Source organism: Pinus tabuliformis, chromosome 2_2 (genome assembly GCF_031772625.1).
Source record: "Pinus tabuliformis cultivar Carrire ecotype Pingquan chromosome 2_2, CPIR1, whole genome shotgun sequence".
In the NCBI taxonomy this organism is placed as follows: Eukaryota; Viridiplantae; Streptophyta; class Pinopsida; order Pinales; family Pinaceae; genus Pinus; species Pinus tabuliformis.
In genome coordinates, this window is record NC_142300.1 from 795,125,864 (window position 1) to 795,152,275 (window position 26,412).

Here is a 26,412-nt window from a genome sequence, read left to right on the forward strand (position 1 = left end):
TCCGAACCATCCGACGCATTTTCGTTTTCACTGCAGTCAAAACGTTGTAGCCAATTGAAGTCCTCTGTCAACGGTCACGTCATACCTGTTATTTTTTAAAACAACGAAACTATATATATATATATATATATATATAGAATTGAATTATATAATTATATTTTATTATAGTTATAGTATATAGTTTCTAGCTAATCAATAAATTCTATTTAAAAAAAATTATTAGAGTTATATAAAAAAAATAGAAATAGAGTAACAAAAAAAATATTACTTATTAAAAAGTAAAATAAAAATAAAAATTTAGACTTAAAAAAAAAAAATCTAAGGAAATGTTACGATGAGTTATAAGAGACGAGGATGGCCAGATTATATACATCGAAGACGACATACACTAAGTGAAGAAAACCCCAAGCGTTAAAAGCTTTGAGGACAAAGCTTTTGAAGGAAGGGGCTATGTTATGAATATAATTCATAACAAGTTAATAAATAAAATAAATATAAATATTAAATAATTAAATATTAATTAGGTTAAATAGTCATTAAGTTAGGTGAAAATGAATGTCTACAAGACATGCCCATTCACGAAAGGTCACCTGTTGAGGTATAAAAGCAGGGCTTAATTGTAACATTCAAATCATCTTATAGCATCTTATACATTTTATATATATATATATATATATATATAATAAAATATTATTTAAATACTTCGTGTATTTTTACATTCAAGTCTACAAGCTATCAGTCTTCCTTGCTTCAGCCATAGTTTTTATGTTTCAAATGCCCCTCAGCTACTCTCTCGATCACTGATTCTATCTCTCTTAGCAAACCCCTCTCTAGAGAATAGAATGACTAATCACTTTGGTGTACTCCAAGTGACCCTCAAGCCTCCTCTTATACTTTCCCTGTTGACATCTAAACGACCGAGATTAAGTCCCTAATCAAAAGCTAAGATTAGATCTGTCTTGATCCATGTCTTTTGGACCACTCTAACACAGATTCATACTAATACACATTAATATTTTATCTTCCCAAAGTTTAGACTTAGGGACTCCATTAAAAATATTAACTATTTTAATATCTCCTGATCTGTTTAGAATATGCCCAAACCCTTTCTGGGTATTGGAGATCTCATGTGGCCCAACCTCTCCACCAAATTTCGTGGCTAGAGCACATCCGATGCTACCCCAAATCAACATTCCCTCTTAGCGAGGACTGTGCTCTAACAGTACTCCTCACTGAGTATTACTCTGATCATCCAGCATCGGTACCTGTGCTAATGCTAGGCCTTCCTGCCCAACATCCTCTGCACTATTGCCTCCTATACTATTGGCCATGGTTCTGCCACTTCCACTACTGCATCTGTACGACAGTTCCCTCTACATCCGTGCTGTTGCTGGTCCTTTCTCCCAGCACTGCATCCGCACTGCAACTCCCTCTGCATCTGTGTTGTGACTGGTCCTTTCTCCCAACACTGCATCTGCACTACACCTCCTCTCATCATGTTGCATCGTGTTGCCCACGTCTGCACTGCAACTCGGTTACTGAGAAGTAAGTAACTGATCTCTCAACTAACCTCCTTGTTGGGCTAGAAACACTCATTGATGCTGAAGCTCCCTCTGCCGCTGACAAGTGCTTCCTCTCTCTAACCTCTACGCTGCTGCAACACCTCCCTGCATCTCACACCGTTGTATACCTCTCTGTGCCTTCCTGCAATGGTGCAACACTCTTGTGCCTCTCGCACTGTTGCAGCTTGCTACCTTTGCACTGTCTCGGGACTCCTACACTGTAGCTCACTCTATCACTCCATCCGCATCCGTCTCTACCCACTCAGCCAATCCTGCTACTCCTCGTCGGGGCTCTCGTAGCAAGGTCTAATCCAAGAGGTTGGGTACCTCAAGGATCCTAGCCCTCATCGCCTATAGTCTGCCTGACTACAGCTCGATGTCTCCCCACTTTCGCTCAAGTGGTGCATGTGCACTCATGGCACAGTGATCGTCTATCAAAACTTTCTTCTTTGCCCGTGCTGGCGCTGCCTTAGTCTCGGAAGACTCCCTTACTCTTCTTCCTTGGGCACTGGGTTGCATAATGACCCACATCTGCCCACAATGGAAGCACTTGATCTTGGAGAGATCTTTCTTCTTCCGCTTCTCCTGCTTTCCCTCAGATGCTAGGGCCACATCCTCCTCCTGCTTGACCTTGATCCCTTTGCTGTTGCTATCTGTCTTCGACCGCCATCTGATCTCTTCCTGGCGAAGAGCTGCCTACATCTCGTCCCAAGGTGGGAGAGCCCCTCTGCCCAGGATACTCTGGACAAACACTTCCCAATCTTCTGAGACAGCATTCAGGGTTGTCCTCACCATAAGTTCCTGATCCGATGTTGCTCCTATAGCAGTTAACTGATCTCGGATCTCATTCAGTCCTCCGAGGAAGGTTTCAATCGATTGAACCTTCTTCATCTGATACGACCTCATTTGGTTCTTGAGTAGCATTTTTCTCTGCATAGAAGTATGCTGGTACAGGTTCTTGAGAGCCTCCCTGTTAATTTATGTATGTTCTATGCTAGAGCAATTTATTTCAATTTTCACAGTTAGCTCAATATCTTTTCCAGATTAGCAATCACATCAGCATTAAAGTAAACTACAGATAGAACATAAATATAAATCGCAGAAGGCAAGCCAAGACAAGAGGACACAAGATGTGGCGCCAGCTAGAGACAAACCCCAATGTGGGGAAACCCTTGATCAATTCTTCTTTTATGTTCTTCAATAGTACAACAGAGAAAGAGAGAGAGATAGTACATTTACAACAAAAGTCAACATCTATATCTGTATGAGATCAATTGAAGACATGTTGCTTCAACTGATTCTCCCAAGTGACTCCTTCACCTATCATAGTGCTACCTTTCATCCATTTGTTGCACATAACCGTGTGACACCATGTTGTATTGTCACAGTGTTGAACCTTGATGACTGAGCTGCTCTCATCATCATGCTGCCCATTATGCTGCATCTTCCATCATCATGCAGGCCTATTCATCATCATGCTTAACATGCCCATCATGCTGCTGTTATAACTTCTTGTTGCTTAATCATGCTGCAACACTATACTTCTGTTGCTTCATTATACAACCATATGCATACCGGCCTTAGCTGCTTGCTATGGCTTGCAGCCTAGCAAGGCAGCTAGGCTATAGTTCTAGAATCCTTCAATCAGTCCCAAACTACACAATCCTTCTTTTCTCATGCTATCATCTACAACAATCCGAATTCATACATTGTCCTTTCTGACCTCTTTATATTGTGGCTCAACTTTCTTGCAAATAGTCCTATCATGCCCAAATAGTCCTTGAATAGGCCACGCTGTCACCTACAACAATGTGACATTATGACACCTATTTAGATGACTGTAACAGGTCTCTTAGGGCTGCGTATAGGATCTTCTAGTTGCGGAATAAGGGCTGCATATAACAGTAGCTCTAAGACCTTTTCTTGACAGCGTTTGAAGCTTCTTCAGGAGTTATATAGGTCTTCCTTAGACTGCGTATAAATCTTCTTCAGTGTGGCGGATTTGGGCTCCTCAACAGTGGATAGATGAGGTCTCTTTTGACTGCGTTTAGCCTTCCTTTGTGCAGCGTATTCAATTGTGGATATAGGGTTGTATGAAGACCTTCTTTGCTGCGTAATAGGACCTGTGGTAGGGCTTCTTCCAATTGTGGCTATGCCTCTTTGTGACTGTGGATAACAAGTTTGTTTCTTGCTGCATATAGGGTCCGGATTCAGGCCTTCATTTAGTCTTCACCTTTGCTGCGTTTAGGGTTATGGTAAGATCTCCCTTAACTGCGGCTGGGATCCTCTCCCTTCATCTACATCTTAATGTCTCCTCCATGACTGTAATTTAAGGCTTCACTTGTAGGCCAACGTATTACTCTTGGTGTCTCTCTCCTTCACCAAAACCCAAGACGTGGAGAGGAGGAGATCACATCAAGAATGTGTGTCCCAAATGACTTCAAGTCCTCACCAATTTATGCTAAAACGTAGATGATGAATAGGCATGACTATTGGGCTTCTGAGCCTACAAAAGTTGCTCGCCGACTTGATAATTTGTTTTATAACATAAATAAATTCATAACTTTATAAATACTTATTGGAATCGGATGATCTTTAGATCAATCTTACACCTCTTGATGAGATGGATCCAATAAAAATATCAGCTGCCATAAATAAGATGACCCACATGGAGTTTGGCCCTAGTTGCCAATTTTAACACTCCCACATCTCAATTGTCGTTTCCTTCTCGGCTATATGTGGTACCACATGATCCTTGACCCCGTCAAGAATAATGCACTTGGCCCTCGCCATCGCCCTTGGTACTTGTCTTTATCATCGGGGTCGACTGGGATAGCTATAACCTTCAAGGCGAAGTTCTAGACACGATTCCTGTAAAGCACTGATAAGTTTCTAGCCTTCCAGACTACAAAGTTCGATGCTCCATCCAGTCTATCCTGGTCTCTTACCCTATGTAGTGCCATGACACTCCTCTACTTCCCTCCTAGAAGTTCTATGTTCGACTCCTCTGAGTCTCTACTTCCCATCTGGAATTTCTCTTCTGGACTCCCTCTGAGTCCCAATTTCCCTCCTGGAAATCCTTCTGCCGCTTGTCGAGACTCCCCCTACTCTAATCGTCTTGTGCAACTGCACTATTGATCCAGGGTCCTTGGCTAGAAACCCTCGGTAACAACTCCTCTGGCCCTGCTCTGTCAGGTACTATTCTGACTACAGTACCTCACCAGCTCCACTCTACAATATTTCTACAGCCTTCTAGATTGCAGCAACTGCCTCTCTGTGAACTGCGTCAACCCCTCTCTGCCTCACGCTGGCTCTGCGTTACCCCATATGGGTCTGCGTTAGCCCTCTGGCCCTTTGCGTCAGCAACGCTGGCCTCTCTGAGGCTCTGCGCAGCTCCCGACTTCTTCTGTGTGGCTCTGGCTGGCTCTGCGTCACACTTCTTGGCTTCTGTGCTTCTAGAAACAGCTTCTGTCACCTCGGGACCGCTATTTTTTCCTGTTATTGCTTCGCTTGGATGATGTTTCGTAGTCGTCCTATGATTTGCAATCACGTTCTGATACCATGTTGAAGTTTCTAAGTTTACTTAGTTTAGAAACACTTCATGCACCTTTTCTGATTTATTCCTACCTACTTGTTATTTTTCTTTAACAAGTTATTTACAAAGTAAATATTGAAAATAAACACCAGTGCATGCTCAACATATTATAGATCAGCAACTAAAAGAAACAAGAACAAACACACCACATGACACCATTATTTTTGGACCAATGTCCTCGGAAAAACCCAATGCGGGAAAACTAGTGCAGCTGTCTGAAGGTTTTCTTATTAAGCAATATCAGAGTACAATCTGGGTGCCAAAATTGGCCTACCCAATAGAGAATTTCCTTAGCAGCTATACCTCACAATTTGAGAGAAATCTCCTCGCTGAAACCCCGAAAAATCCTTTTAGCAGCTCCTCAGCACAAAATTGATCAGCAACCACAGTGTCTGCCCAATTTGGACCGCATCAGCCCCTCTGTCTCACGTTGGCCCTGCGTCAGCCTTTCTTGGCCTACATCAGCCCCAGGAGGCCCTGCATCAGCTTCCTGGGCCTTTGCGTCAGACACGCTGGCCTCTCTGGTGCTCTGCACAGCACTTGGCTGCCTCTGCATGGCCCTACGTGAGCCCTTGTTGGCTCTACGTCACTCTCCTTGGCTACTCTCCCGACACAATCTCTGCCTTCTTTGTTTCTCTGTACTCAATGACCCTTAGCTGCTCTCCTGATCACTGATTTTATGTCTCTTAGCAAACCCCGCTCTAGAGAATAGGATGACTGATCACTCAGGTGTACTCTCCAAGTGACCCTCAAGCCTCCTCTTATACTTTTTTTGTTGACATCTCAACGACCAAGATTAAGTGCCTAATCAATGACTAAGATTAGATCTGGCTTGATCCATGTCTTTTGGACCATTCTAACACAGATTCATATTAATACACATTAATATTTTATTTTCCCTAAGTCTATTATTAATTATTTTAATATCACATGATCTGTTTAGAATCTGCCCAAACCCTTTCTGGGTTTTGGAGATCTCATGTGCCCCAACCTCTCAACCAAATTCCGTTGCTGGAGCACATCCGATGCTACCCCAAATCAACACACTAAAGGGCAAATGTTAGGACAAGGGCAACAAATGGAGTCTTAGCCCAATGTCACCTCAGCTAAGGCTCCCTTCTATTTACGGACTTTCACTGATGGGAGGAGACTCAGTATATTATGGAGTCACTGATGAAGGTTAAGTCAATGAAATGATGTGGACTGACCCAAACAATCCCTTTCCCGGAAGAGTTAGAAGGATAAGGCTTGCTTGCCTTCTAACCAAAGTTCAATGTCTTCTAGGTAAAGGAAGGGAGGATTCAAGGGTTGGGTTTATGGGATATGGCTTATGAAGGAACTTCCCAATCCCTAGAATCCTTTTTGTAATTGGTATCCTGGATGGTTCTTGAAGAATTATGTTTTCAAAGGAATGGGACCACATGAGACCAAGTGGGCCTGATCTAGTATAGGGGGAACGAGTATAACAACCATTGATGTTCTTACCCTAGACAAGGTGGGGAAAGGATCAAAGAAATAATTCTCACTTGAAGGTGTTGATTTGATCCTATGAGGTACAAGCCTTGGGGATGCTAAGGCAAAGTTTGATCCCGAAGATATGGCTTAGATTTTCTCCCAACTTCACCATCAAAATGGATTCAAAATTGGAGGAGAACTTGAGGAAACACCAGTGCAGGAGACACTAGGAGATCGAACTTTTTGAAGGGCTCAGGAAATTGATGCCCTAGGTGCCCTAATTTTGCTAGACCTGGAAGAAGGTGAAAGAATGTGGTTTTTGGTGACCACCTTTTGGTAGATCAGTGCCTTACTCTTTGGGAGAATGGAGTCTATGATTAATATGAGGGGGATTTATTGATTCTTAGTCAAGGAGGCCTCAAGCCCACTTTGTTAGCCCTCTAGGTCAAGGAGAAGCAATCCTGCAGCTTTTATACTTTAATGTACAAAGGAAATGGCTTATCAAGGTCAAATTCTTTGATAGAATTACCCCTAGGAGATTTCGTTCATATTACATGGCCCATACATTGAGAGATGTTATAATAGAGACAAAATTCCACAATTTTAGACTAAAAATGCATGCAGAAATTAGCCCTAGAACAATGAAAATCCCAGTCCAATGTATATGACAAAGACAACAAGAATAACATTAAAAGCATGTACTTACATGTAAAAATATATATATCCAACCATTCACAATTGACAAGAGCGAAGCTCCAAGAGAAGACAAACCAATATCCACACATTAAAATTCATCCATAAAGCTCCAATTCATCCTCTAGAAAAGGTGGCAAATTCTCAAGAAAGAGAAAAATCCAATCCAAAGTGATGATGACAAAATGAGTTCATCTCACTTGTATTTATATACAACTTAGGAGTTCGAATTAGCCTCCTTGGCCTACATGAGCCCCAAAAGTAAAATAATGTTCTAATAATTCAAATTTTGCTGACAAGCCCACCAAACTAGCTCATAAATGAAAAAGTAAGCCTCTGAAGAGGTCAAATAATAATCTATGCATGTCGTAGGGCCCTCTAAGAGGCCTAATGAGATCCATGGGTTCCACAATGAAGAGTAAAACCCTCAAAAACAGTGGACAAGGGGGTGACCCCTTGTAATAACCTATGGTGCTCCAAATGACATGTGGCGGCACACAAGTGTCCTCATGGGTTTCCAAACAAATCGAAGATGCCTATATATCTCCTATAAGGGCTAGGATTGATGGTGTCAGTGATGCCACACCATCGTGCAAGTCCTGGATCATCTGCCAAGTGTATGCTGTAAATTTGGGGCCAGCTGAGCATGATGGATCAAGTGCATCTTCCTCATCCAATAAGTGAACCACGAGCAATCTTTGAATGGCTGTGGAGATCCATGAGTGTTGTATGCTGTTGTGGAGGCCCATGGATCTCAATGCACACCCTACAAGTGCCAACGTAGCCCTTTGAAGGATTAGAACTCCGTATAAGGAGACCAAAGCCAAAATGGAGACCATCTTCAATCATGCATAAAATCCAATGCGTCCCCTAGCATTCCACTACAACAAGTCATTAGAGAAATTGAGTTAATAAGCTTACCAAAATCACGAACCACAGGTGGGGACTTCATAATGGCCTTCCCTTCCATAATGGCCTTGGGGATGTGCAAATGTCTCCTAAACTCCAAATGGGGTTAACCAATAATCCTATTAAGTGGTTTCTACTTCTAAAGTGGATAATATAGTCAAGGTACATCCTTCAAAAGGTGGTGGCATGTGGCAGATAGGTGAATGAAATAAGGAATGCAAAGGGGCAGCCCTGGGTCACACGCTGGGGTACAAGGGTAGCTAATAAGAGGGAAGGCCACACTTGGCTTTATAATGTATAGGAGGGAGCAATCATGGTACATGAGGTGCCCCGGCCTTGATTTTTCCACCCTTCTTTATATTACTTTTGCCTTTTTATGATTTTCTTTGATTAACTACTCGGGGCACAAGGAGTAAGAGCATGATGTATAAGATATAGCAGTGAATACTCCCTTTAAAGGTAGGGCGGTTCATTTCCCACCAGCGGTTGGGACAATCATGGGTTCCTATATGATGAAGGGGGTTCATAGAACCTGTAGGAACCAGGGTGATGGCCATGAAGATGGGGTAGAGCTCATGTTTTGCCTTTTGCCCACGTGTTAAATGTGTTTGTCCCGGCCATATTTTGCATTTTGTAGTACATTTTCCTGTTGAATGTGGCCAAATATGCTTTTATCTTTCGTTTTAGCTACATCAACCTCCGAGCCTCATTCTAGGCCATCACCCATGGCGTGGGCAAGGGGAAGGGGCAAGTTAACCCTATGTGGACCCAGTGGAGGAATGTGGACCTAGGTGGGAGAAATGATGAATGGGATAATAATGAGTCAAAAGAGAGTAATATAAGCGGATAAGGAAGCGGGACTATGCAACCAAAATCAGGGTTTCCCATCAAATACCATCCTTAAAGCCCAACGGTCAATAAAAGAGATCCCACGAGACTAGGATGCAAGGTTAATATCCAAAAGGGGGCTAGGGAGCAAGGGCATAGACCTAGCCCATTCTTTTCGCTGAATCCCCCCATTAATCCATGCCCAGGAGTGTCCATGATAAGCAAACTACAATACTCAATCACCAAATGACAAGGCATACCTTTAGGTTCGAGAGGCCCACCTTCAAACATACAATCATGGCAGATGGGCGAGGGACCACATGGTTGGCTCAGGTGGTGGAGAAATGGCACAATGAGCTAGTTGGTGGCTGCAAGCGGCTGTTGGTTGTTGCCTAAGAACCATCTTGGAGAAAAAAAATTCTTCTGGGGATACCACTCACAAAATGGTGGGCAACATCTGGCTCCAACTGCGACGTGATTTCTTGAAGTAGTGGGCGGAGCTACTCAAAAGGGAGGTCACGAGAACTCCAACAATCTCTTGGTTACTGTAGACCTCTCAGCTGCACATATAATATATGGAAAAATATGGGGCAACATGCTTTCGCGATGTCTCATGATCGCACATGCTATATGTCAAGCCATAAAATCAACAGACAATAAAATATGCAGATATGCACGTATTTACCATGAGAAATATCATATAATGTTATTTCTAATGCAAAAGTGTTCATGCAATGCATCCTACCCTAACACGCATGTGTCAAAGCTATTATTAAGTGTAATCATAAAGCCAATACAACCAACATATCATCAAGTCAATATAAATATCCCTGCCTATATGATTTCTCATGCCGCAAACCCCAAAGCGAATGCAAACCAAAACACATGGAGGATGTTGTGGGCGGGAGGTGTGAAAATATGATGCCCACACATGGATGATTATGTGAGAAGAGGTAAGAAAAGGATATAATCTAGTTCATGAGATCTTCTCTTGCAACCAAAATATAGAGATATCAACAACGAAGCTCATAAAATTTTGATGGATGGCAACCTCCAGCATATCACTTCCACCGTTGTCCTTATTATTTACGTCATGGTTTATGGCCTTCATTGGGTTATGATTAGTAGGAAAGGGAGGCAGACGAGATGGAGAAACACAAGTAAGTTGCACATGATGATTACACTAGAGAGGGGTGACTATGGAGTGATCAAAACCCTGAGGGTGTGTCCAAGGAGGAAAGGGATAATCAATGAAGGGCTTTTCCTTGACACTATACTCGGGAGGGGGGAAGGGCTCACAGTTACTTGAGAGGGGTGAGGGAATCCCTTGATGAAGACTCAAGATAATGACCAATAGGAAAAAGGGAGGAAGAAGTATTGTATTCAACAAGTTTTGCTTTCCCAAAAGCATAATCTAAAGGCTCAAGTGATTTGAACATAGAATCATACTTAGGAGAAGTGGGAGCCCTATCAATTTCCTTAGTATCAAAGATTGGGCCTCTCCTAAAAGGAGAATTGATCAATTCCAACTGCCCCTCTTTATGCAAAGGAAAATGAAAATTCTCCTTCCCAAGGGTATCAATGGGCATGCCATCATAAATAGTGCTTGAGGGGAAGGGAGGACCAATCTCATCCTCGTCCTCCTTGCCAGTGTCATAAATGAGAGCACAATGAAATTAAGGACCAACAATTTCCCATTTCTCCTTTTCAATGTGGAAATAATCTTCAATGTCATCTTTCAAGGGGTTAATGGAGTCAGCTTCCTCAAAGTTCTCAAAAGGAGAATCATTAGAAGTAATATCCTCAAGAAAGGTAAGGTTAGTCTCAACTTCACCTTCCATAGACTCATTCTTCCCAACATGTGTGTTCTCAAAATCATCCTTCTCATCATGCGGACCCAACAATGACTCGTCTTCCTACTCATTACTTAGATTCTCAATGTCTTGATGATGCTTGATGAAGGCTTCCTCTTGGATGCTTAATGCAGGGTATACTTGAAAGTGACTAAGAAAGCCATCAACGAACTCCTCAATAGATGAGATGCTCTTGGGTTCATGATCATGCAGCCATGAGTTATGACCACCGAGAGATCCCATGAACAATAACATAAGGACATCTTGGTGAACCACTTTCTCCTTTGAAGTATGTGCATTGAATCTTTCTACATGGTCAATTGCGGAGAGTGGATCACCATCAAACACGGGCACCCCATGTACCATCCTTCCCGCAACATGATTAGGATGCCCAGGGATGCTAGCAATGTCCAAAGCGGGAAATTTATCAAAGAAAGACAACCTATTTGAGGTATACATGAAAAATATGTAAGAGTCGGCAGGGTGAAATTAAATATGCCTAGAAAAATGTTGGATTCACCCTACAAGCATCAACCTTAAAGTTCAATGAAGAACTAGGGCTTCATTCTTCCAATGGAGTCGCCAATAATGATATGTCAATATGTCATATGGGCAACAAAACACACGTTTCGCGTCCCCGACAACGGTGCCAAAAAGTTACCGCTCAAACTAGCAGGGGAACTAAAGGGCAAATGCTATGCCAAGGGCAACAAATGGAGTCTTAGCCCACTGTCACCTCAGCTAAGGCTCCCTTCTATTTACGAACTTTCACCGATGGTAGGAGACCCACTATATTATGGAGCCACCAATGAAGGATAAGTCAATGAAATGATGTGGACTGACCCATACAATCCCTTTCCCAGAAGAGTTAGAAGGATAAGGCTTGCTTGCATTCTAAGCAAAGTAAAATGTCTTCTAGGGAAAGGAAAGGAAGATTCTGTGGAAATTCCATAACTGGAATCCCTACTTCAGCAACTGATGATATTACTCCTATTTGTTAAATTCCTTTAAACAAATTACTTGCAGTTTCCTACGACAAATATCATAATACATACATTGCAGCCTTCACTTAATTAAATATTATGCAGAAACAAGAGACTGAGCAAGAAAGAAAATACAACACAATGGACACCGTTATTTTTGGACAAATGTCCCCAGAAAACCCAATGCGAGAAAACTGGTGCAGCAGATCTGAGGGTTTATTATTATTGAGCAGTGGTAAATTCTGAATACATCTCTGAATACCTCTCTGTTATTCAGTTACAGAGAGAAATACTAGCAGAAAGATTTGTGAGATTACCTCACACAATCACTGAGAAAATCCCGGATGATTCGGACTTTGGATGAAGTGCCTTTGGCATGCCCTAAGCTTCCTCTGCACAATCCTCACACAGTACCTGTGTCAACCTCTCTAGGCACTGCGTTACCCAGTTTGCTGATCGATTTGTTACCTAGAGTCTCTGCTCTCAGTCTCCTGGTCTCACACCCCGGCTCCCGATTTCTGAAACTGACTCTCCCCAACAAAATCTCAAATTCTCTCTCACCCTCTACGTGGCCCTTCGTGGCCCTGTGTTAGCCTCTGCGTCTAGGCTATTGGATCACTCTTTTCCTCTCCCTGTTGATGATTCTCCAGCTAAGAAAATCTCTCTCTCTAGATGTTATCCCTGCCCCTTAACTACAAGAAATCTCCTTGATCAGAACTTCCTCCTGAGAACTTCTCACTTTAGAAATCCAATCTCTTGATCTCTTGATGTATTTTCCAAATGACCCTCAAGCTCCCTTAAATAATCTTCTCATTGACATTCAACAGCCCAGATTAAAATCTAATCAATGGCTAAGATCATTTTAGCTTGATCTTTGTCTTTCTTCTAGAAATTACACCCACAATTAGATTAATACCCATTAATATTTTTAATTTCCTAAGTTTAGACTTAGGGTCCCATTAAAAAATATTAATTATTTTAATAAAAATGTCTCTGGGTGGAATTTCCCAAAACACTTTCTGGGTTCTTTGGAATACATGTGCCCAAGCCTCCCTGCAAAATTTGAGGCCTAGAGAACATCTGATGCTACCACAAATCAACAGATTCAAGAGTTAGGTGTGAAAAATCAGTGACCCGATTTCTACTTGAGCAAACTGATAATGTTTTACCTGCTTGTTAAATTGAATGAACAAGTTACTTGTAGTTTTCAACGGCAAATATCAAAATACATACACTGCAGCCTACACAAAATTAAATTACTGCGGAAACTAAACAATGCAATGGAGAGAAATAAACACACACATCAACACAATTGTTTTTGGACAATGTCCCCCGAAAAAACCCATTGTGGGAAAACTAATGCAGCAACTAAGGGTTTAATTATTATGCAGTAGTAATTTGAGTACAAATCGTTGGATGCCCAAACTGGCTAACTGATACAAAGAAAAACTGACAAGGAGATAGTGAGAAAAAATCTCACACTGTCTAGCGATCTGAATATGATCCAGGCTGTGGATGACTAGCTCCACACTGACTCTGTGCAACCTCTGCGTCAACCTCTCTGGGGTCCGCGTCACCTCCTTCCCAGAATCTCCTGTTGTCTGGGATTTCGCTCCTTTGGCCCTCGGGTCTCACACCTGGCTTTTGGCTCTGGTATTCGACTTCCTATTTGAATCTCGGACTCCCTTTGAAGCTTTGTGTTGCCTCTGCATGGCACTTTGCTGCCTCTCTAAACCTCTCTGTCTTCTCTACCTTGCACTGCCTAGATCTGGAAAACTTCCTCCAGTCCGCTATCCATACCCCTCTCTCACTGCTTCGACTTTATTGAATCACTTTCGGCAACTCACAGTTGCTACTTAGGAAATCAATTCTCTAGCAAAATCGAACTGTTCAAGTGTCATTCTCTAACCACATCGAATTCCTCATTATAATCTCTCGTTGGAGGTCCAACGACTAGGATTAGAACATAATCGATAGCTAAGATTAACTTGGAGTTTATTCTCGTCTTCTTCTAGAAGATTCACACCTGATTTAATTAATACCCTTTAATTAACCAAATTTCCTAAGTTTAGACTTAGGGAACCATTTAAAAAAAGTCAATTATTTTACTTAAATCATCTCTAGGTGGAATTTCCAAAAACGATTTCTACGTTTTGGATAATACATGTATTCTAGCCTCTCCACAAAATTTCGTGGCTAGAACACATCTGATGCTACAAAAATCAACACTCCCTCTTAGCGAGGAATGTGTTCTTGTGCTACAACTTACTGTTGCATCACTCTATCTCTACATCATCTCCTGTTGCGCTACTGATGTTTGGCTCTACTGCCCATCAACCATTGCGCAGCTCTGATTGTTGCATCCGTGTTGTTGCTGGCCCTGTTGAACTGCTACCAACACTGCCTCTGCATTGTAACCTTCTCCATCTGTTGCTTCTACAACTGCAACAACTGCAACGGAAAAGCATCCAAAATATTGAACCAACTGTGGTCAGTATCATGCATCCTTCGTCCGAGTTCTGATTGTTGCTAACCTCTGCATTGTCATTGAAGCCTCTAAGCTACTGCTTACTCTACACTATGCCAATTGCACTGCTGCTAACTTTGCTCTGTGTTGCTTAGTCTTTGATCTGCTACTAGCTACTGCATCTGTCACTCTGGCTCCCGTAGCAAGGTATCCATTCATGAGGTGGACTTCCTCGGGAATACTGCCCATCTTGTAGTTCTTTGGGGCTACAACTCCAGATCGCCCCACCTCACCCCTGGCGGCATCTTGGCAATCATGGCAAACTCTTCCTCCAAACTGGAGGACAGACTATTGATTTCTGCGGATGCAGCTTGCTAATCTTGCTTCTCCTCCTTGTCCTTCTTTCTAAGAGGACACTGAGTATTGTAGTGGTCCATCTCACCACACCTGGAGCACTTGATCTTTGAAACATCCTTCTTCCTTCTGCGATGCTCTTGTTGCCCCTTTGATGCAAGGGCCATGTCCTCCTATTCCTTCACTTCTTTCGCCCTCTACTGCTACTTCCACTAATGGTGGCCTTCACCAGATCACACCTCATCTCTCCCTGCTGCAGATCAGCCCACACATGTTACCAATCTGGCAAGTTTTCTCTGCCCAGAATGCTCTGGACGAAAGCTTGCCAACCATTAGAAACGTTATTCAGTGCTAATCGTACAAACTCTGTAACCTAGGGCCCTAACCCTACTAAAGCTAGGTGATCCCGAACTTCCTAAAGCCTCTTAAGGAAGGGGTCTATACACTCCCCTTTTTGCATCCTCATGCATCTAAACTTCTCTTCTAAGTACATATTTCACTGCTTAGAAGATCCTTTGTATAGCGTACCTAAGGCTTCCCACATTTGTTGGGTAGTATCCTTACTGGCTATATGGGATACTACATGATCTCGAACCCCGTCAAGAATGATCCTCTTAGTCTTCGCCATCTCAGCCTTGTACTTTTGACCGAACCTGCATCGGCGGGCACAACTACCACACTATTGACATAAGCTTTGAGATCATGCTCATCTAGAAGGTAGGAGATCCTAGTCTTCCAGATCACATAGTTGGAGGCTCCGTCCAATCGATCTTGATCTCTCAACCCAGCTGATGCCATCTCCCCAAAAATAAAGTCGAATTGCTCCCTCTTCTCCTCTACACCGTTGTTGCCTAGCTATTCGCACTCCCTTCTGGAGTGAGAAATTCCACACACAACTTCTACTGCTTTGCTTGGAAAATTCGAACTTCTTGGCTAGAAGTTCTCTAAGGAAGAAATTCCCTCAGTATGTGCTCTTCTCTCCCACTGACGATATTTTCCCATTAACTTCTGCAAAATAACTATGTCCCAACTGAAGATCTGCTCTGCAAGGAAAAATACATTGCTCCCCTCTACCTCTGGAAAGCTTCGATCTGGAGATCCCAATTTCTCTATCAACTCTCTCAGAGAAATAGACTTCTCCTCAAAATTTCGACCTCTTGGCCCAAGGACTGCGCCGCCTCAGCGGTTTGGAATTGCTGCCTCTGCAATAATTTCGAACTCCCTCTTCTTTTTGGCAACTGAGCTCTTATGCTCATAATCTATGCTCTGATATCATGTGAAAAATCAGTTACCTGATTCCTAATGCAACAACCTGATAATATTTCACCTACTTATTAAATTACTTGAACAAGTTACTTGCAGTTTTCTACGGCAAATATTGAAATACATACACTGCAGTCTACACAAAAATAAAATACTACAGAAACTAAACACTGCATTGGAGAGAAATAAACACACAAATCAACACGGTTGTTTTTGGACAATGTCCCCGGAAAAAACCCAATGTGGGAAAATCGGTGCAGCAGCGAAGGGTTTTATTATTATGCAGTAGTAATTTGAGTTCAAATTGTTGGATTCCCAAACTAGCTATCTTATACAAAGAAAAACTAACAAGGAGATAGTGAGAAAAAATCTCACATTGTATGGCAATCTGAATCTGATCCAGGCTTTGGATGACTAGCCCCACATTGGCTCTACACAGCCTCTTCGTCAACCTCTTTGGGATCTGCATCACCTCCTTCCCAGAATATCCTGTTGTCTGGGACTTCGCTCCTCTGGCCCTTCGTTCTCACAACTTGGCTTCTGGCTCTAGAATTCGACTTCCTAGCTGAATCTCGAACTCCCTTTGAAGCTCTGTGCAACCTTGGTGTGGCACTTCGCTGCCTCTCTAAACCTCTCTCTGTCTTCTCTACCTTGCACTCCCCAGATCTAGAAAAATTCCTCCAGTCTACTATCTCTCACTGCTTCAACTTTACTGAATCACTTCCTACAACTCACAGCTACTACTTAGGAAATCGATTCTCAAGCAAAATCGAACTACTCAACTGTCATTCTCCAACCACATCGAACTCCTTATAATCTCTCGTTGGAGCTCCAACAGCTAGGATTAGAACATAATCGATGGCTAAGATTAACTTGGAGTTGATCCTCCTCTTCTTCTAGAAGATTCACACCTAATTTAATTAATACCCTTTAATTAACTATATTTCCTAAGTTTAGACTTAGGGAACCATTTAAAGAAAAAGTAAATTATCATAATTAAATCACCTCTAGGTGCAATTTCTAGAAACGATTTTTGGGTTTTGGAGAATACATGTATTCTAGACTCTCCACAAAATTTCGTGGCTAGAACACATCTAATGCTACAAAAACCAACATTATGTTTATGGGATATGGCTTATGAAGGAACTTCCCAATCCCTACAATCCTTTTTGTAATTGGTATCCAGGATGGTTCTTGAAGAATTGCTTTTTCAAAAGAATGGGACCACACGGGACCAAGTGGGCGCAATCTAGGATAGCGGGAATGAATATAGCAACCAATGATGTTCTTACCCTAGACAAGGTGGGGAAAGGATCAAAGAAAGAATTCTCACTTGAAGGTGTTGATTTGATCCTATGAGGTACTAGCCTTGGAGATGCTAAGGCAAAGTTTGATCTCAGAGCTGGGGCTTGGCTTTTCTCCCAACTCCACTGTCTAAATGGCTTCAAAATTGGAGGAGACCTTGAGGAAACACCAGCGTAGGAGACCCTAAGAGATCGAACTTTTGGAGGGCTATCTTGTTGGGAAATTGATGCCCTAGGTGCCCTAACTTGGCTAGACTTGGGAGAAGGTGAAAGAATGTGGTTTTTGGTGACCACCTTTTGGCAAATCAATGCCTTAGTCTTTGGATTCTGGAAGAATGGAGTCTATGATGAATATGAGGAGGATTTCTTGATTCCCAGTCAAGGAGGCCTCAAGACTACTTCACTAGCCCTCTAGGTCAATGAGAAGCAATCTTGCAACTTTTATATTTCGATGTGCAAAGGAAATGGCTTATCAAGGTCAAATTCTTTGATATAATTAACCCTGGGAGATTTCGTTCATATTACATGGCCCATACATTGAGAGATGCTATAATAGAGACAAATTTCCACAATGTTAAGCTAAAAATGCATGAAGCAATTAGCCCTAGAACATCGAAAATCCAATCCAATGTATATGACAAAGTAAACAAGAAAAAAATTAAAAGTGATTTGAGCCAAAGTGATGATGAGAAAATGAGTTCATCTCACTTGTATTTATACACAACTTAGGAGTTTGAATTAGCCTCCTTGGCCTACATGAGCCCCAAAAATAAAATAATGTTCTAAATTCTAATAATTCAACTTTTAGTGACAAGCCCACCAAACTAGCTCATAAATGAAAAAGTAAGCCTCTCAAGAGGTCAAATAATAATCTATGCATGTCGTAGGGCCCTCTAAGAGGCCTAATGAGATCCTCGGGTTCCACAAAGAAGAAATGGACCCTCAAAGACAGTGGACAAGGGGGTGGCCCCATGTAATAACCTGTGGTGCTCTAAATGACATGTGGGGGCATACAAGTGTCCTCATGGGTCTCCAAACAAGTCAAAGATGCTTGTAGATCACCTATAAGGGATAGGATGATGGTGTAGGTCATGCCACATCATCGTGCAAGTCCTGGATCATCTGCCAAGTCTATGGTGTAAATCTGGGGCCATCTGGGCATGATGGATCAGGTGCATCTTCCTCGTCCAATAAGTGAACCCCATGCAATCTCTGAATGGCTATAGGGATCCATGGAGTGTTGTCTGTTGTTGTGGAGGCCCATGGATATCAACGCAAACCCTACAAGTGCCAATGTAGCCCTCTGAAGGATTAGGACTCTATATAGGGAGACCAAACCCAAAATGGAGACCATCTGCAATCCTGCGTAAGATCCAATGTGTCCCCTGGCCTTCCAGTACAACATCTCATCATCTCATTAGAGAAATCGAGTAAATAAGCTTACCAAATCATGAACCACAGGTGGGGACTTCATAATGGTCTGCCCTTCCATAATGGGCTTGGGGATGTGCCAATGTCTCCTAAACTCCAAATGGGGTTAACAAATAATCCTATTAAGTGGTTTCTACTTCTAAAGCGGATAATATAGTCAAGGTACATCCTTCAAAAGGTGGTGGCATGTGGCAGATAGATGAATGAAGTAGGGAATGAGAAGGGGCAGCCCTGGGTCACATGGTGGGGTACAAGGGTAGCTAATAAGAGGGAAGCACACACTTGGGTTTAGAATGTATAGGAGGGAGCAATCGTGGTACATGAGGTGCCCCGACCTTGCTTTTTCCACCCTTCTTTATATTCCTTTTGCCTTTTTATGATTTTCTTTGAGTAACTACTTGGGGCTCAAGGGACAAGAACATGGTGTATAAGATATAGCAGTGAATACCCCCTTCGAAGGTAGGGCAGTTCATTTCCCACCAGGGGTTGGGCCAATCATCGATTCCTATATGATGAAGGGGGTTCATAGAACCTGTAAGAACCAGGGTGATAGCCATGAGGATGGGGTAGAGCTCATATATTGGTTTTTGCCCACGTGCTAAATGTGTTTGTCCCGACCATCTTTGCATTTTCTGGTACATTTTCCTATTGAATGTGGCCAAATATGCTTTTATCTTTCTTTTTAGTTGCATCAACCTTCGAGCTTCATTCTAGGCCATGACCCAAGATGTGGGCAAGGGGAAGGGGCAAGCTAACCCTATGTGGACCCAGTGGAGGAATGTGGAACCAGGTGAGAGAAGTTATGAATGGGGTAATAATGAGTGGAAAGACGATAATATAAGCAGATAAGGGAGTGGAACCACGCAACCAAAATTAGGGTTTCCCATGAAATACCATCCCTAAAGCCAAAGGGTTTGTGAAAGAAATCCCACGGGACTAGGATGCAAGGTTAATATCCAAAAGGGGGCTAAGGAACAAGGGCATAGACTTAGCCCATTCTTTCTGCTGAATCCCCCCATTAATCCATGCCTAGAAGTGTCCATGATAAGCAAACTACAATACTCAATTACCATATGACAAGGCATACCTTTAGGTTCGGGAGGCCCACCTTCAAACATACGATCATGGCAGATGGACGATGGACCACATGTACGGTTCAAGTGGCGGAGAAATGGCACAATGAGCTAGTTGGTGGCTGCAAGGGGCTACTAGCTGTCGGCTGAGGACCATCTTGGAGAAAAAAAATCTCCTAGGGATATCACCCACAAAATGGTGGGTAACGAGCCCTAGAATGTGTACAAAACCTAAAGACCAAGGGTTAAGGTTTCTTTGAGGGAACCTAGTTAGGGTTTCCATATGACTAGGGTTTTACTTATGTTGTTGAAGGTTTTCAGATATCAATACCTATATCAATAGTTTTAACAATAAACCCTAGAACCACTAACCCCACAATAGTTCATGAAGGACCCTTAATAAAATATACCATACATACCTCAAGGTTACATACCTTTATCAAAGTGGTCTGCAATTCTGGATGCCATGGTTCCTTCATCATTTTTCCTCAAGGTGAGCACCTTTACTATATTTATTTGCTCATCTTTCCCTGCTTTGGGAACAATATAATATTTCTCATCTACTTGTTTATCAGTGATGCACAGATCTAGAGTACTGTTTTCCTTCACAGAGATGATTGTCATAACATCATCACCCTACTTACTACATCTAGAATATCACCAGACTGCTCTTCTTCTGAATCCTCTTTGAAAAGGACACGTCACTAGAAGTGTAACAATACTTCTTATACCCAAGAATTTTCTTCAAGGTGTTAACTAATAATGACTGATAACAAACACAAAATTGTCTTGTGCTGATTTACTGTCACAATGATCTTCCCACTGCCTGTAGTTGTCTTTCCTTCCCAACATGACCAAATTAATATGCAACTTATTCACTGATGTCTATACCCTAGGATTAGGGTTCCCAAAAATAGAGATCCTTGACACCTTTATAGATCAATACTTTCAACAATAATACCACTGTCAATCAAATGTACCTTTACAATTGTAGGTCGGCCTTACTAACATGCCCAGGTTTAACTTATATATGTGTGTGTGTGTGTGCCACTCTTGTCACTGTAGAATGCACAGATTCTTCACGCTTTCGTGGATCTCATACAAAGTCTTATACATGCCAGCGAATGCTATCATAAACAATGGTGACTGATGTCAGATGAATATACTCTCTAGATAGGCCTAGAGTGCCTATACCCAAATTGATCTAGGTCTCCTCTTGCGAATTTTGAGAGATAGATACACAGGTCTAATGAACATGATATTATGCTTGTAACCAAGCCTATAGGAGGTCTCGGCTCCTTTCCACAAGATGATTGAAGCCTTCACTATGCAAGACGACCTTCAAACCGTGCTCAGGACTTGCACCTTGAATACATAGAGGTAGGGAATGGATTTTTTGATTTGCAATGACACTTTCCTTTAGAATTTTGGCACCTTTGACAATGATTTACAAATATGACTTATGCTCAAAATAGTCCTCCAACGAGTTCGTTCTAGGATCAAAGGTATGCGCAGGTGAGAGATAATTTTGGCTTCTTTTGGAGTCTTCTTTTGTAGCACTTATGCTCAGAATAATATCACAAACTTTTTAGATTTTTGATGGCAGTAGAGACTCCTTTCTAGGTCTATTGATATGAAACAGAATGATGCACGGAAAAGAAGACTCCTTTCTAGGTCTATTGCACGGAAGATTTCTCTCCTTTCTAGAGATATTATAGATGCCAAAAGATAGTCCTTGGATACCTTGCAATGCTCAAAAATAAATTCGCATACATACCAGAGATACAAAGATGCTCCATAAATTTGGATCATTGGATGAGCATTGTAGACCTTGAGATCACTTTTAGACCTTTGCTCCTACATCAAGAAATGCGGCCTCCTTTGATCACATTGTCTAGCCTTTCATTCCATAGGAATAGACCTCTTTATGTACTCGTTCTTCTATAGATGGGTCTGCGGCCTATAATTAGGGCTAATGGGGATGCCCAGAAAGGTTCGATCTTCTTGCCAATGAGAGTGGTCTTGAGTGGGCTTCTTATTTACCTAATCAGTTCCTTGAAACATTATTTAAGTGCCCTTCAAATGATCTTGGTCTTGCACTGTAGACTGTGGTCTTATCTCTACAATTTAGGGATAGAAGAAGTGCCCAAAAGAATTATCTAGGTGCCTCCACAAATTCGGCCTAGGGTAATTGACTTCCTTGACCAAATATAATGCCAAATTGATATTCTTTCTGCCCTTTGGGCTGACAGTTATGGTATTTCTTTAATTTGATTTCTCTTCAATCCACGACATTTTCTTGTGACATGATTATTTTATTTAGTTTCATTCATCATCAAGACAAATGTCAATAAGAAGATCACAATGCAAACACAAAAACACTAGATTGAGGCTGCTAGCCAGGGCCAAAACCTCTCCTAGAGAGGAAAATCCACAAAATATCATCTTATAGAACTTCAATGAATACTCCCAAGACCTTTACCTTAACCCAAGACCAAACCTTCCAAGAGATAAGCCAGCCAAATGCCAAACTTGTCTCTGCAAAATCTGAACTAAGGAAATGCTAGGTCCTCAAAAGAAATCAAACGTGGGCAGGAAGAGACAAAAATTCACTCCTACTTCCTCGCTAGCTTCCTCAAAATTTCGCTTCCTCTTTTCGCTGGATCAAACCTCTTCTATGTTCGTTACTTGGATCATAAATCTATCTTCGTGGATCCATACTTCAAATGAGAGGAGGCTCCTCTTTATATAGGCTTCCTTGGGTGTGGATTAGGCCTCTTTAGGCTGACTTGAGGAAGGTTGGCCAACCCATCTCTTGGAGGCTTCTAGACACAACGAATTACAATAAATATTTTTCTTTCTTGTTACATGGGCCCTCAAGGGCTAGTACATCATGACCTTGACTCTTGACTTGACAACAAGACCCCTAGAGCACTCAATGGGTGCTTTGACCTAGGACCACAACATAATGGGCAAGAAACCTGTTTCAATAAAATATGTTTTCTTTTTACAAATAATTTTTTTTTCTTTTCTTTTGACAAGTACATCAATAATTACATTAAGTCATGACTCAAGTATAATTAAAAAGACCGACACTAGTTACATTTCAACACGGTCTCCTACTGCAACCCAAAAACCCTAGAATTTCGCACGTGTGAAAAACAAGATATTTTGTCCTCCCAGCTTCCTCTAGACCTTCGCTCTCCTCTTTCTACTCTTCGCAACTACAAATCGAATTCTTTCTTGTAGATTGAACTTGTGTGTGTGAGTGACTCCAAATGAAGTCGAACTACTTCCTTTTACAGACTTCTCGATGGGTCAAATTCCCTCCTTTTAGTCAACTTGATGTTCCTCGGGCCGACTTGTACTCTTGGAGATTCTAGGACTTTCTAGATTCAAAAATAATTCTTTTTACAATTACAAAATTCCCAGAAGGGTCTAATAAATATGGTGTTGACTCCTTTAACTCATGACAATAAATCCTAAGACCTGACAAACCCTAGGAGCACGAAGAACATTCTTTTACGTAAAAGACCATCAATAACGAGCATGAAATCCATGCTTTAATAATCATAATTTTTCATTTCTTTTTCTTGCTTGTTACATAGAATACATATTGAAATGAGTACAACAATTATGCAGATTGAAGCTAGTTACTTTCTTCAACATAATTGCCTCCTATTGGAGCCCTGAGCCCAAATTGTGAGTTTCTTATAGAAGGCCTCATTGTGTAACCTTGTACCCTAACCTTAGAATACCCATTATGTGACCTCACACAGCAGGACTCCTCCCATCGGTGAAAATCCATAAAGAGAAGGGGGTTTTGTTTGTGGTGATAGTGGGTCGTCACCCCATTGTCGTCTTTTGGTCTAGTATCAAACATGTAGGGTACCCCCCCTCCAAGGCCGGCTAGATTTTGCAGCAACAGGTATATAATTTCAGGAACAAGATTTATAGTGTCATTGAAATATAGGCTATGAACATGAATCCTACATCAAGTAATTTTTGTAGAACTATGAAATGTAGACTTCTTAAAATCCTAGACAAGCACATATTACAATTTCAAGGTGTTCAACAGTCATTTTGTGAAATTCCATGACTACTGTCATCAATGTAGTCCAGTAGTGGTCACAACAATGAAAAATACTTTGACAGGCGAGAAAAAAGGCATAATTTTTCGATGCATTCTACCACTGGTAAAGATGACAAACCCACATCATTGCATTTTGTGTGAACAGAAAGCGCTTTCTCTCTACCAACGCTATTCACCAGTCCCTTTTACAAGGAGATTTTGGCACTAATAGACTAAGAAGAGGCATCAATTTGGGCCTTTTATATGCAACAACTTAAAGTCCAAAAGATTTATATTGCAAAGGGAAAGGTTTACAGGTTATAGAAGCTTAAACAATACCCCAGTTTGGATGCTTTAAACTTACCAGTAAACAAAACAATGGCAGATAGAAACTTTATATTTGGAAAAACACAAACCTTAACATCCAGTCTGGACTACAGATAAGGAAATGAGGTAATTGCACAGTATTAGAGAGCTTCACACGGCAAAAACTAAATTGGAAGTTCGCTAAATGTTCTTCGTGAAATGATTGAGTCACTATTGAAATACATATTTTTGCACTTATTCATATTAAAGAGCATAATCACCCTGTGAGATCACCCATAGTACCTTGGTCAGGCTGAAACATTGCATACTAATGAGAAATTCAAACTCACTTTTTAGTGTTTTCCATCTGTCAAGAGAGGAGACATTTCTATGCACCTAAATTCCTTTCAGTATTAAAATAGAAATGAAAGATAAGTAAAACTTTGCAAAAGATAGACAAAAGTATAACAGGTATGCTATGGGTATGATCTATTCATCTAAAAATTACTCATCATCATTAACACATTCATCATTTCCTTAGACTCACCTTATCCAGCCCCTCTCATGAAGCTGAAAAATGTTATCAACTAAACTCAGAATAGGAACACTTAATCTTGGCGGAGTCCACTGCAGAGATGGCAAAAAATAGAAATCTAAATGTCAGTGTAGTTCATATCATCCATCAAAAACTAAATAAGTACAAACACAATCAACATATGAATCATGCCCATAATTTGTAGTATGTCACGTTCAACATCATTCCACAAAACAGCAACCTTGACTGCTTTAAAGGGAACATGGCACAAGGTCCAAGCCTAGAGGTAAAAGTGGGTAACAATGGCCAGGTATTGAATATGGCTTCCCCTAAGTTCCATTACTAGTAATGCTACTTGTTACCTCTTCTTCTAGCAGGGGTACCTTTAGTAAAAATTTCTCGTCTTTTGAAGAATGGGGCTGGACATGCACAGGTTTATACATCAACAGAAACTGAGAAAATTGGAGTATATTGTATTTGGATTTCATCAGTCAAAAGTGATACAGCAGAACTTGGAATTATTTCAGAAGTAAAATGAATGTTCTAAGTTCTAACAACAGCCTACGATGTAATTATCAATAGTTTTTGAATACTGCAGTAGGGGTCAAGCACCTATTGTAAAAAAGTTAAAACATCTCAGGAGCAGACCGCAAGACAAGTGTCACCAGGACAAACTTCTAAGCAAGAACCACAACACATCTCAAATTCAGGAGCTCGTAGAATGTGATTGAATGTCTGGCAGATTTGTGCCTGGATCTTTATTCAATTCAACGTAACTTAGAATACTTTCTTTCTGTTATAAATGAGAAAATTAAGTATTAGAATATGCTCCAATACTTCTCGAAACATATTTAAAAGTATCATATTGATTCTCAAGGTAGTTACTGCTACACAAGCTGGGAAGCATAATTAGAAAAGAGAATGTTATGGTGATTATTCCATGGGGAGCTATTGTTGTTCGTTACAAAGATTGTTTATCAACAGCTATAGCAGTGGCTGAGATGGATCCACCATTTTTAAATTCAGTGAGAATGTGCATGCCCATTTGATCAATATGTAGAAAATTTATATGCCCTGCACCCTTGCAATTTTGCATATGTTTGTTTAGGGCCGAGGCCCAACCCACATGTTTTGTCATGCTGATATAAAAATCAGAATGCATTAATTGCAAACATAAAGAGTGCTTCTACTCTTTTTCCCTTTCCTAACAACTGATAATTAAAAGCAAATTAAATGCAAGCATTCACAACACATGAGACAATTATTTTTGGTCAATCTGACCCTGGAAAAACCCCACAGCCTCTTGGGGAAAACCAGTCTTCAAAACAGGATTTTATTGCTTGAGTAATTGTAACTAAGTACATAAAATACAGTCCTTATCTCTCTTTTACTGTAACATTAAATGCATACATTCTGGAAATTTGTGCCCACTAAGAAATCAGATTTACACAGAAATTTGTGCCCAGAAACTTAGCATTTCTTATCTGCCCAGCTCCTTGAAATCTGTGCACAGCAACAACCTTGAAAACTGTGCTCAGGTGCCTCGAACTGTGTGCCCAATAGCTCACTGTACCTCGGATTTTGTGCCAGAGAACTGCTGAAATATCCTTGAAAATTGTGCCTTCTTCTCCTTGAAATTCGTGTTGTTCTATGGTCCAACTCCTTGTGATTCAAGCCCCTCTTTTACTGCTGCAATTTCTCCTCCTCTCCTTGAATTTTTTTCCTCTCT

General features: G+C 41.2%; 1 protein-coding gene across 1 annotated transcript in view; it reads right to left on the minus strand.

Moving 5' to 3' along the window:
• Positions 1–26,412, minus strand: part of LOC149195094 (uncharacterized) — a 460,489-nt gene that overhangs the window by 198,377 nt on the left and 235,700 nt on the right. Inside the window, 1 exon segment of the mRNA XM_089405246.1 lies at positions 24,696–24,775. Coding sequence (XP_089261372.1) covers positions 24,696–24,775 — 80 coding nt within the window.